We start from the raw sequence: 12,910 nt of genomic DNA, 5'->3' as shown, positions 1-12,910 counted from the left end.
CACTATCACCATCTGGAGAGAGTTTTGGTAAATCGGGCACTACCCTCCTTTGAAGGATTTCTCTGTCCTGCTCACTGGTCATCAGACCTGTAACAGGCCCCTTGTTGGTAAAACAGAACATAACTTTTGGAGGATGTTTAGGAACTTGTTGAATGTGGGCTGGTGACTTTTTCTCTGATTTTTTTTAAAAACAAATATAAGGAAACTTCGAAATGACTTTCATCTGAAAATACAACTTTCTTAAGTCTTCCACAGTTTTGTACATACCGGTATGGAGTTTAGCCCATATCAATCACTCTTTGCACATTACATCCATCAAAAGCTGCTTCTGGTCTATATGCTCTTCTTCCTGCCTCTAACAGTTTGTTGTGAACTGTTGTAATGTGAACAATTAGCTCAGTCTGACTTAAATCACAGTTTAGGCCAACAGCTCAGAGCCTAGGGTTTATTTTACTCATCCTAATGAGTAAATGATTTTCTTTTGTTGTATTCTTGCCCTTACCAAGACAGTTTTCTTCTTTCAGCAAATAAAAAGGACCCAGTTTCTTAGTATCGCTTCAAAATTGAATTTACAGTAGCCACACCAACACCAAATTGTGAAGTAGTTTGTGTTTATGTCATAGAGGTATGCTCAGCTAATGTCACAATTTTTTCATGTGGTGATGTCCATTGTCAACTTACAGTGCAATAACAGGACACAATACAGAAAACATTCAACTAATGACTGTGTTATAAAGAACATCTAATTATGTTAACAATAATGCTGCCATACATCTACAATGCAACTCATATGAAAACAGGAACAGTATTTAGCCAGAACACATGATTCTGCCAACATCTATCTATATGAAGTAACATTTCCTGACCGACTGACTGACTGACTGACTGACTGATTCATCATCGCCAAGCCGAAACTACTGGAAATAAAGAAATGAAATTTAGGGAATACATTTCCATTACATTCCTCACTAAGAGAGGATTTTTGGATATTCCATCGCTAATGGGGTGAAAAGGGGGGTTGAATTGTTTAAATGAGTATATCTATATCTCAAAAACATGACAGTTTAGAGACGTAGAAATTGGTATTTGGAATCTTCTTTAAAAATAAATAAGCATGTGATTTTTCTTTCTCTGAACCTTTTAAGAGGGGTGAAAAGAAGTGAAAAAGGGGTTCAGTTCCTTTTATGAGGATACTTATATATAAAAAACTGAAGATATTACAGACATGAAAATTTGTCTTTGGAATCTCCTTTAAAAATAAAGAAACACATTCTTTTTGTTACCAGAAAATCCATTCATCTGAAAATATAGGTGATTTTTTTAAATGAGTAAATCTAGAGTATATCTCAAGAACTGAAGATGTTATAGAAGTTAAAATTGGTTTTTGGAGTTGAATTCTTTTTATGAGAATACTTATATCTCTAAAACTGAAGACGTTACACATGTGAAAATTGGTATGTATATATCTATATAAAAGGCAATTGCCACCCACTAAGGAAGGGTTTCACAAAATGTCAACCCTAAGGGGATGAAATGGGGGTAAAACCCTGAGACCAAAATATTAATTCCTCTGAAACCAGTGGTCACACAAAGGTTGAAATGGCACTCAATGATTGCTTCCTTATGTACCAGATATTAAAAAAGACAAGTTTAGAAATAAATTCAGCCCTTACTGTAAGGGTAAAATGGGGGTTAATACCCGAAAACAAATATATTCCTTTCTCTGAAACCGTTTGACATATGAGGTTGAAATTTAACATTGCTCCTCCTGTATGTCATAGATTTTCAATAAAATGTAGTCTTAAAATAATGCACGCCTAAGGGTTTTTGACTAGGGGTGGGGGCCGAAAACATAAATATTCATTTCTCTCCAACCTTTTGCCATATGGGCCTCAAATTTCACATGATGGTTGTCCTATATGTAATACATTTTTAAATAAAACCTGGTCCTAAAACAATGCACCCCTAAGGGGTTTTGACTGGGGGTGGGGGTGAGGCCTGTTTACAAAATTATCAATTTCTCTGAAATCGCTTGACATACGAGGTTGGAATTTCACATGGTGGTTACTCCTCAATATCTTCTAAAAACTTGTCTTAAAACAGTGCACCCCTAAGGGTTCTTGACTGGGGGTGATGTCCGATGACAAACATATTTATTTCTCTGAAACCGTTAAAATACGAGGTTAAAATTTCACATGATTGTTGCTCTTTTATATCTTCAACTTTAAATGAGAAGTGGTCTTGAAATAATATATCCTTAAGGGGTTTTGACTGGAGTTTGGGGCCTGTTGACAAAAAAAAGAAAAAGAAAAAAAAAAGAGATATTTCTCTGAAACCCTTGACATATGAGGTTGAAACTTCACATGGTGATTGATCCTATGTGCATTACATTTTAACTAAAAAGTGGTCTTAAACCAACACACCCTTAAGGGATTTTGACAGGGGGTGAGTTCTGATGACATAATATCCATTTCTATGCAACTGTTTGACATACGAGGTCAAAATTTCACATGTTGGTTGCTCCTATATGTTTTAGATTTTAAACAAGACGAGATCTTAAAACAATACACATCTAAGAGGTTTTGGCTGGGAGATGATGACTTATGATGAAATTATTCATCCCTTCAAACCGTTTGACGTATGAACTTAACATTTTACAAGATCTTTGAATGTTGTAGGTGTCAAATATGGTACCACTATAATTCAAAATACTTCACGTGTAAGGATTGGGATTGTGTAGAAGTTGTTGAAGTTGAAAAACTAAGTCTCCACAACAGCCAAGTACTCGACCAAATTTCCGACTCCTTTCCTTTATTGCCAAAGAAAGCTATTTGTAAAACTCAGGGGTTTAACTGAAATAATCTTGAACTTATAGACAACGGGAGGGACATTTTTTTGAGACTGTATACCATTAATGGTACCTACAAATTCTTGCACATGTTGAATGTATAATATTTAAAGATTTAAATCCCTCAAATTACTAACGACTTGGTAATAGGCCTAAATAATAAAGGAGGTTTCATCTTGATTTTTATCAGATATTGGTGCTGCCCTCTGTACATACTAAATTCTTAGATTTTAAATAAGAAGTGGTTTTCAAACAATATACCCCTAAGGGGTTCTGACTGGGGGGTGATGAATGATGACAAAATATTCAATTCTATGAAATCGTTTGAATTATTAAGTTAAAATTTCAAATCATGTTAAATAGCAGAAAGTTTGAGACAAATTTAAATTTAAATGGGGGTTAAGATTCAAAAACAGATATATTCATTCCTTCCTCCGAAACAGTTTAACTACGAAGACAAAATTCCAAATAATGGTATATATTTTAAACCCTAGGTGTGAATTAGGAAATATTTTAAACATCCCACCCTTAAGGTGTTAAATGAAGTTATCTCCGCAAACAAAATTATTCATCCCTCCAAAACCGTTTAACGTACAAATTTGTAATTTTATGAGAAGGTTCTTCCTTTATGTCCTAGATGTAAAATATCATATACTTCAAAATATTTCTCCCTAAGGGATTTAATGGTGGTTGACTCAAAAACCACAATATCCCTTCATCTGAAACTGTTTCAGGCATGATCTTAAAATTTTATATGAAGGGTAGGTAGTCTTCTATATCCCAGATGTTAAGTAAAATTTTTAAAACTTTCACTGCCTAAGAAACATTCATTCCTCCATTACTGTTTGATGTACAACATCTAAATTTCACAGGTTGATCACTTTTACATCTTAGATGTTAAATAAGATAGGGTTTTAAAACATTCCAATTCTTCTGTACAGGGTTCAAATATCTGTTAAATAAGAAAATTAATAATCATTCCCCCAAAACTGTTTGACGTACAAACTTAGGGTGTATTTTTCAGGTTCAGTTGAAAATAGACTCTCCAAAATGTTAAATTTTGAAAAAACTTTCACTTTAAAACTGTAGCGAAGCACGGGTATCTTGCTAGCTAATATATATAACAAGACTTAGAAATGACTGTGTTCGGATTAATTTGCATACTAGTGCTTATTCAAGTCAATAGGTATTCATTTCAGTCCATACTGAGTTTAATGTTCCTCTTTGGCTGTGTTCATTTCCTAGTTTAACTTTGCTTCTAAGTTGTTTTCTTCCTCAAATATCTGTTTAAATAATTTCCATTTCTTTATATAACCAAAATATTGATCATTGAAACTAGGTTTGAATATTCTTTCATTCTCTTTATCTGTGACAATGTAATATAAGAACATCCAAAAGTAAACTTCTTCAGACCTTCATTCAACATAATCTTGGAAATAGTTAGACCTTGGGATTTATGAATTATCACTGCCCATGCCAAAGTAAGTGGCAACCTAGTCCATGCAAAGGAAGTATCCATCCATTCTTCCAAGTCTTTGGGTGCAATACAATTTAGAGACAAGTGAACCAGTCTACCTTGGCCATAATAACCATTGGTGTTTCTCTAAGGGTAATGGAATAAAAACTGACAAAACTTAAGTTTCATTTTAAAAGTCCTTCCTGTTGACCATCAATCTCCAACAAATATACAGTATATTTCCAAGATTAGATGTGTCAAATTTGGAGACAATCCACTTGATTCTGCAGCTGCAAAATGTTGAAATTTAAAAGGTGAAATGGAAGTTTTAGACAAAAACACATCTCCAAAGACAAGCAATCCCAAAATTTTGCACAGTTAATTTTACAAATCCAAGGAATATTAGTATTTAAAATGAAGAGTTCTTCATTGTTTTGACCACAAAATGATGAAATTTTAAAAAATTTGTAATATAAGTTCAAATAATATACTTTCTGTAGACCAGTAATAATAAAAAGAGCACAGCTAAGTGTGTACCCAATTTGAAATTAATTTGATAGATTTTATGACTGCAATTGAAACATCCATATCTCAATTGTAGAAGCATTAATTTAATTAATTAATTTAATAGATATATACTTACCAGATATTGTAATAGGAGTTGAATCATGGCTGAGAAATGATATAATGGATGCAGAAATATTCTCACGGAACTGGAGTGTGTAATACCAATATAAATGGTCCGTTATTGGACATTATAAATTTTCCAGCTAACTCATTCCTGGTTGCCAGCGTTTCGCCCCCGTGTGCTAGGCTGGGCTCATCAGTTGGTACCCAGCACACCTACCAAGACGCTGGACAGTGCATACTGTGGAGGCCACTGCGTAGGCTAATTGTAGCCACCGGCAGTGCCAATGCACTATGAGAGACATTGTCTTATTATCAAAAATTGTTGCCTGCTTGGCCATCAGATGATGTAGATGTTGATTCCCATAGGGAATCAGAAATAATTGTTCCGAATGAGTAAATTTATAATACCAATATAAATGGTCCGTTATTGGACATTATAAATTTTCCAGCTAACTCATTCCTGGTTGCCAGCGTTTCGCCCCCGTGTGCTAGGCTGGGCTCATCAGTTGGTACCCAGCACACCTACCAAGACGCTGGACAGTGCATACTGTGGAGGCCACTGCGTAGGCTAATTGTAGCCACCGGCAGTGCCAATGCACTATGAGAGACATTGTCTTATTATCAAAAATTGTTGCCTGCTTGGCCATCAGATGATGTAGATGTTGATTCCCATAGGGAATCAGAAATAATTGTTCCGAATGAGTAAATTTATAATACCAATATAAATGGTCCGTTATTGGACATTATAAATTTTCCAGCTAACTCATTCCTGGTTGCCAGCGTTTCGCCCCCGTGTGCTAGGCTGGGCTCATCAGTTGGTACCCAGCACGCCTACCAAGACGCTGGACAGTGCATACTGTGGAGGCCACTGCGTAGGCTAATTGTAGCCACCGGCAGTGCCAATGCACTATGAGAGACATTGTCTTATTATCAAAAATTGTTGCAGGGGCAAAACGCTGGCAACCAGGAATGAGTTAGCTGGAAAATTTATAATGTCCAATAACGGACCATTTATATTGGTATTATAAATTTACTCATTCGGAACAATTATTTCTGATTCCCTATGGGAATCAACATCTACATCATCTGATGGCCAAACAGGCAACAATTTTTGATAATAAGACAATGTCTCTCATAGTGCATTGGCACTGCCGGTGGCTACAATTAGCCTACGCAGTGGCCTCCACAGTATGCACTGACCAGCGTCTTGGTAGGTGTGCTGGGTACCAAATGATGAGCCCAGCCTAGCACACGGGGGCGAAACGCTGGCAACCAGGAATGAGTTAGCTGGAAAATTTATAATGTCCAATAACGGACCATTTATATTGGTATTATAAATTTACTCATTCGGAACAATTATTTCTGATTCCCTATGGGAATCAACATCTACATCATCTGATGGCCAAGCAGGCAACAATTTTTGATAATAAGACAATGTCTCTCATAGTGCATTGGCACTGCCGGTGGCTACAATTAGCCTACGCAGTGGCCTCCACAGTATGCACTGACCAGCGTCTTGGTAGGTGTGCTGGGTACCAACTGATGAGCCCAGCCTAGCACACGGGGGCGAAACGCTGGCAACCAGGAATGAGTTAGCTGGAAAATTTATAATGTCCAATAACGGACCATTTATATTGGTATTATAAATTTACTCATTCGGAACAATTATTTCTGATTCCCTATGGGAATCAACATCTACATCATCTGATGGCCAAGCAGGCAACAATTTTTGATAATAAGACAATGTCTCTCATAGTGCATTGGCACTGCCGGTGGCTACAATTAGCCTACGCAGTGGCCTCCACAGTATGCACTGTCCAGCGTCTTGGTAGGTGTGCTGGGTACCAACTGATGAGCCCAGCCTAGCACACGGGGGCGAAACGCTGGCAACCAGGAATGAGTTAGCTGGAAAATTTATAATGTCCAATAACGGACCATTTATATTGGTATTATAAATTTACTCATTCGGAACAATTATTTCTGATTCCCTATGGGAATCAACATCTACATCAACTGGAGTGTGTATCGTAGAGATAGGATAGGAATGGTAGGAGGGGGAGTACTCATTCTGGTGAAAGAAGAATTTGTAAGCTACGAAAATGTTAAGGATGAAAAACATGAAATTCTGGGTGTAAGGCTCAGATCAAAAGATAATAGGCAACTTGATAACTTTGGAGTGTACAGACCAGGAAAGGGTAGCGCTGACTGATTCAGAATTATTTGATAAGGTAATCAGCTATGTGGGAAACGATAAGGAAAGCAATGTGATTGTAGTGGGTGATCTCAATTTACCAAATGTCAATTGGGAAGGTAATGCGAACGGCAGGAAGCATGAACAACAAATGGCAAATAAGTTAATATGGGAAGGGCACCTGATTCAGAAAGTGATGGAACCAACTAGAGGGAAGAATATTTTGGATGTGGTGCTGATAAAACCAGATGAGCTCTATAGAGAAACCGAAGTACGGTAATAGATGGTATTAGTGATCATGAAGCTGTTTTTGTCGTAGTTAAAAATAAATGTGAAAGAAAGGAAGGTATTAAAATTAGGACTATTAGGCAACACCATATGGCTGAAAAAACAGGCATGAAGGAGTTTTTAAAAAGTAACTATGATCGCTGGAAAATGGTAAATAAAAATGTAAACAGACTCTGGGATGGGTTTAAAGCAATTGTTGAGGAATGTGAAAATAGGTTTGTACCTTTAAAGGTGGTAAGGAATGGTAAAGATCCATTATATATAACAGAGAAATAAAGAGACTAAGAAGGAGGTGCAGGTTGGAACGAAATAGAGTTAGAAATGATTATGGAAGTAAGGAGAAATTGAAGGAACTTACTAGGAAATTGAATCTAGCAAAGAAGTCAGTTAAGGATAACATGATGGCAAGCATAATTAGTGGTCATACAAATTTTAGTGAAAAATGGAAGGGTGTGTATAGGTACTTTAAGGCAGAAACAGGTTCAAAGAAGGACATTCCAGGAATAATTAATGAACAAGGGGAATGTGTATGTGAGGATCTTCAAAAGGCAGAAATATTCAGTCAGCAGTATGTAAAGATTGTTGGTTACAAGGATAATGTCCAGATAGGGGATGTGAGTAACACTAAAGAAGTATTAAAATTTACCTATTATAACAATGACATTTACAGTAAGATACAAAAGTTGAAAACTATAAAAGCAGCTGGAATTGATAAGATTTCTAGGGATATACTAAAGGCAATGGGTTGGGATATAGTACCATATCTGAAGTACTTATTTGATTATTGTTTGGTTGAAGGAGCTATACCAAATGAATGGAGAGTTGTTATAGTAGCCCCTGTGTATAAAGGAAAGGGTGATAGACATAAAGCTGAAAATTACAGGCCAGTCATTTTGACATGCATTGCATGTAAGCTTTGGGAAAGCATTCTTTCTGATTATATTAGACATGTATGTGAAATTAATAACTGGTTTGACAGAAGACAGTTTGGGTTTAGGAAAGGTTATTCCACTGAAGCTCAGCTTGTAGGATTTCAGCAAGATATAGCAGATATCCTGGATTCAGGAGGCCAAATTGACCTATCTAAGGCATTTGATAGGGTAGATCATGGAAGACTACTGGCAAAAATGAGTGCAATTGGACTAGAAAAAAAAAGTGACTGAATGGCTGGCTATATTTCTAGAAAATAGAACTCAGAGAATTAGAGTAGGTGAAGCTTTATCTGACCCTGTAATAATTAAGAGGGGAATTCCTCAAGGCAGTATTATTGGACCTTTATGTTTTCTTCATCAATGATATGTGTAAAGAAGTGGAATCAGAGATAAGGCTGTTTGCAGATGATGTTATTTTGTACAGAGTATCATAATAAATAAGTTACAAGATTGTGAGTGGCTGCAGGGTGACCTCGATAGTGTTGTGAGATGGACAGTGGGCAATGGTATGATGATAAATGGGGTTAAAAGTCAGGTTGTGAGTTCCACAAATAGGAAAAGTCCTCTCAGTTTTAATTACTGTGTTGATGGGGTGAAAGTTCCTTTTGGGTATCATTGTAAGTACCTAGGTATTAATATAAGAAAAGACCTTCATTGGGTTAATCACATAAATATGATTGTCAATAAAGAGTACAGATCTCTGCACCTGGTTATGAGGGTATTTAGGGGTTGTAGTAATGATGTAAAGGAGAGGGCATATAAGTATCTGGTAAGACCCCAACTAGAGTATGGTTCCAGTGTATGGTAATTAACAAAACTATAAGGATTTGTATCACAAGTAGATCTTCAATACGGACAAAGAAAATGAAATTTATAACCTGCAATAAGTGGTATGTTCCGAGCTGTCAGTGGAGAGATGGCGTGGGAGGACATCAGTAGACGAATCAGTTTGAGTGGTGTCTTTAAAAGTAGGAAAGATCACAATATGAAGATAAAGTTGAAATTCAAGAGGACAAATTGGGGCAAATATTTGTTTATAGGAAGGGGAGTTAGGGATTGGAATAACTTGCCAAGGGAAATGTTCAATAATTTTCCAATTTCTTTGTGGTCATTTAAGAAAAAAGGCTGGGAAAACAACAGATAGGGAATCTGCCACCTGGGTGGCTGCCCTAAACGCAGATCAGTAGTGATTGAAAAAAAAAATTCATACAGACAATTGCATTTGGCTTGGTCAAGCTCATTGTTTGAAAGGACTTTGATTTGTAAGATATACATCCGGCTCCATGGCTAAATGGTTAGCATGCTGGCCTTTGGTCACAGGAGTCCCGGATTCGATTCCTGGCAGGGTCGGAAATTTTAACCATAATTAGTTAATTCCCCTGGCATGGGGACAGGGTGTATGTGTCATCATCACAACACGCAGGTCATCTATGGTGTCAAATCGAAAGACCTGCATCTGGCGAGCCGAACTTGGCCTCGGACACTCCCAGCACTAAAAGCCATACGCCATTTCATTTTGTAAGATATACAATGTGTCTTCCAATTCTGATACGTAATACAAAATGGATGGTTGTACCATTAATGTACAGTATGTATGGCAGGCTCAGCTGACACTGCTCTGATACTACTAATACACTAGGTTTATGTTTAAAATTGATTGGATCTGTTATATTAGTGTTATAATTTTACTACTATGGACATACTGTCACAGCAGCCATACAGTACAGTATATAATAAAACAACAAAGTAGTAACCATCATTTCTGCTTGTAAAATATGCCATGCTGAATGGTTCAAGTGGGATATTAGCAGTTGTCACCAGATGAGGGGGGGCCCTTATAATTGATCCGCATGAGGGTGGGTTATCTGTGCAGGCTGTAGCTGCATATTTTGGCCAAAGTATATCTACAGTACAATGCGTATGGCTGCAGTGGTCAAGTAATGGTAAGTATGCTTGGAGACCTGCAACAGGATCAACTTGATGGAAAACAGTGCAGGAGGATCGGAACATAATTTGGATATCCTGGATAGACTTCCAGGAAACAACAGAAATTTAAGTTACCGTGGCACCATACATTACTCAGTAACAAAACTGGTTCATGTACAGCTGGCTTACAATCCTGTGGCAATGTGGCAAGTGTTCCACTGATCCCACATTGTCACCAGCTGGGGCTGTCCTGATGTCAGAAACAGTCATGCTGAGATGACAAATAGCATAATATCATCTTCAGTGATGAATTGTGCTTTGGTTTTGGCTGCAATGATCGTTGCAGTCGTGTCCAATCACCTACTAGAGAGAGCGGCCGCACCAATCTTATTGTCAAGAGGTACACAGGGCTAACCCCAGGCATTGGCTTGCATCTGAAATCGCATTAGCGATTGTTGAGGGCACAATGACTGCTCAACAGTATGTGGACAGAGTTGTCAGTACGGTAGTTGTCCCCCTGATGGCGACTATTGCAAATGGGATGTTCCAGCAAGATGGTGCCTGCCCTCACACTGCAGGCATCTCTAGAGAAGATCTCCAAGACATTACACTTCTGCATTGGCCCACTAGGTAGATGGACCTAAGCCCTATTAAATATCTGTGGGACATGGGCTACAATTCCTAGAACATGTCCATGGCCTTATTGACCCCATATTGTGCAATCAATCAATCCAATCAATCAATCAATCAATCAATCAATCAATGATCTGCTTTTAGTCAGGCAGCACATTGCCTATCAGTTGTTTACGTAGACTTTTCTTAAATTGTTTTTTTAAGTTTGAAGTTGTCATTAGTTAAGAATGAAAGAAATAAGAGGTTCAATCATCAAACCAATCAATCACCAATGATATGGATTTAGGGTTGCCTGGGTGGTAGATTCACTATCAGTTCTTTAAGTTACGTATTGCAGCTCGAGGTGAGCACACACTATACTGACCTGCATCCGCATTCCTGTACAGAAGTACCTGAATTTGTTATCAAATCACTGCCTCACACAAGTTTGTAGGTTCTGTGTCAATCAATAACATAGAATTTGGAGTAGTACCCTACATACCAGGAAAGAGACCAGACATTTTGATGGTATTGGTATGATGCTGGGTCTAAACAATAGGGTATTCCTCTTAAATGTCTTTTCTTACTTTCTTAATTTCTATTGATTGTACACTAGAAATTTCAAATCAAAGAGTAGGATAGTTAATCTGTTCATAAACCTCCAGATCTTTAACTTGAAGAGCCTTAAACAGAAGGTCACGTCATTTGATTCTCAGAATACAGCAGTATTCTCTGGAAGTGATTGCACTCCTAAGTAACCTAGATCATTTTAGGTACACAAAGACAATTCTCTGTTATATTTCAGTTTATTAGCATTTTAATTATCAATGACAATAACAAAAATCAAATGTTGTTGCTGATTATGATGAACCATCCGTGAATGAAATATCTAGATCCTTTTAATCTACATACATGCCATGCACTCTTAGTTATTAATGTTATGAAACAGCCATATTTATGCTTTATTTCACCTTTCCAGGGAGATGGTGGTGGTCCATTGGTGTGTCAAGATGATGGATTCTATGAACTGGCAGGACTTGTATCCTGGGGATTTGGCTGTGGACGTGTAGATGTGCCTGGAGTATATGTCAAAGTTTCATCATTTATTGGATGGATAAACCAAATTATCAGTGTTAATAATTTATAAAGTACCTACATCATCATAATCATCATTATAATCATCATCATGATCATCATTATTCATAAGACATTTCAGTGTCATCTTGTATATATATCATCATAATTTATAGAACTTAAATCATTCAACATGACAATCATTAAAAGACTCAAGAGCAGTGACTTTGATGCCAGTGAGAAATCCTGTAACTAATATGATGTTTTAAAAGCATAGGACTTTAAAAATAATGCTTTTAAATGTCTGTGACCTTGGAAACTTGCAAATAGTGCCACAATTTTGACAGAATTTCCCATGACAAGAAGAACTTTGGAATTATATGTTAGGACATTTGACAGTGTTTCCAGCATTTTTCTATGTTCTAGGTTATAAATAATTACAGTAGATGTTGTACTACAAACCAGTTTACCATTTCAGAATTGTATGACTCAAGAAATTGTTCAGTGAAAATAAGATAAATAAGAATTAGTGATCAGGTGACAGCATTCACTGAGAAGCTTTTCTTCAGTCAGTTGTTCTTACCATAATTACCTATGCTTCAGATTCAGAAAGGGTTTTTAAAGACAATTATGATGACTAAGTGATAGTAACAGAGAAGGAATTGCAGATCATCATCATCATCTTCCATTTGCCTTGTCCAGCTCCCACTGGGTTGGTACGTTTATGGCACCTTTACATCTTCCTCTATCCAACCACCATTTTTCCTCCTTAGCTGTGTTCCAGTCCAGGTTTCTTCTAATTATACTATTCTTGATCATTTTTAACCACCTTTGTCTGGGTCTCCCTCTTGCACTCCCTCGTGTACTCCCTCCTTTTATCTGGGTCTCCATCATCCTCTGTGGCGTCCTTCTCTCTTCCATCCTCTTATCACATCCAAACCACCTAAATTCAT

At 37.1% G+C, this 12,910-nt stretch overlaps 1 protein-coding gene across 1 annotated transcript in view; it reads left to right on the top strand.

The window, feature by feature from the left end:
* Positions 1–12,030, top strand: part of mas (masquerade) — a 195,396-nt gene extending 183,366 nt beyond the window's left edge. Inside the window, exon 9 of the mRNA XM_067138673.2 lies at positions 11,863–12,030. Within this exon, the coding sequence (XP_066994774.1) occupies positions 11,863–12,030 (168 nt within the window). The remainder of the gene's footprint in view (positions 1–11,862) is intronic.
* The last annotated feature ends 880 nt before the right edge of the window (positions 12,031–12,910 follow it).

This window comes from Anabrus simplex, chromosome 1, assembly GCF_040414725.1.
Source record: "Anabrus simplex isolate iqAnaSimp1 chromosome 1, ASM4041472v1, whole genome shotgun sequence".
NCBI lineage: Eukaryota > Metazoa > Arthropoda > Insecta > Orthoptera > Tettigoniidae > Anabrus > Anabrus simplex.
This window is presented reverse-complemented; position numbering and strand designations above follow the sequence as displayed.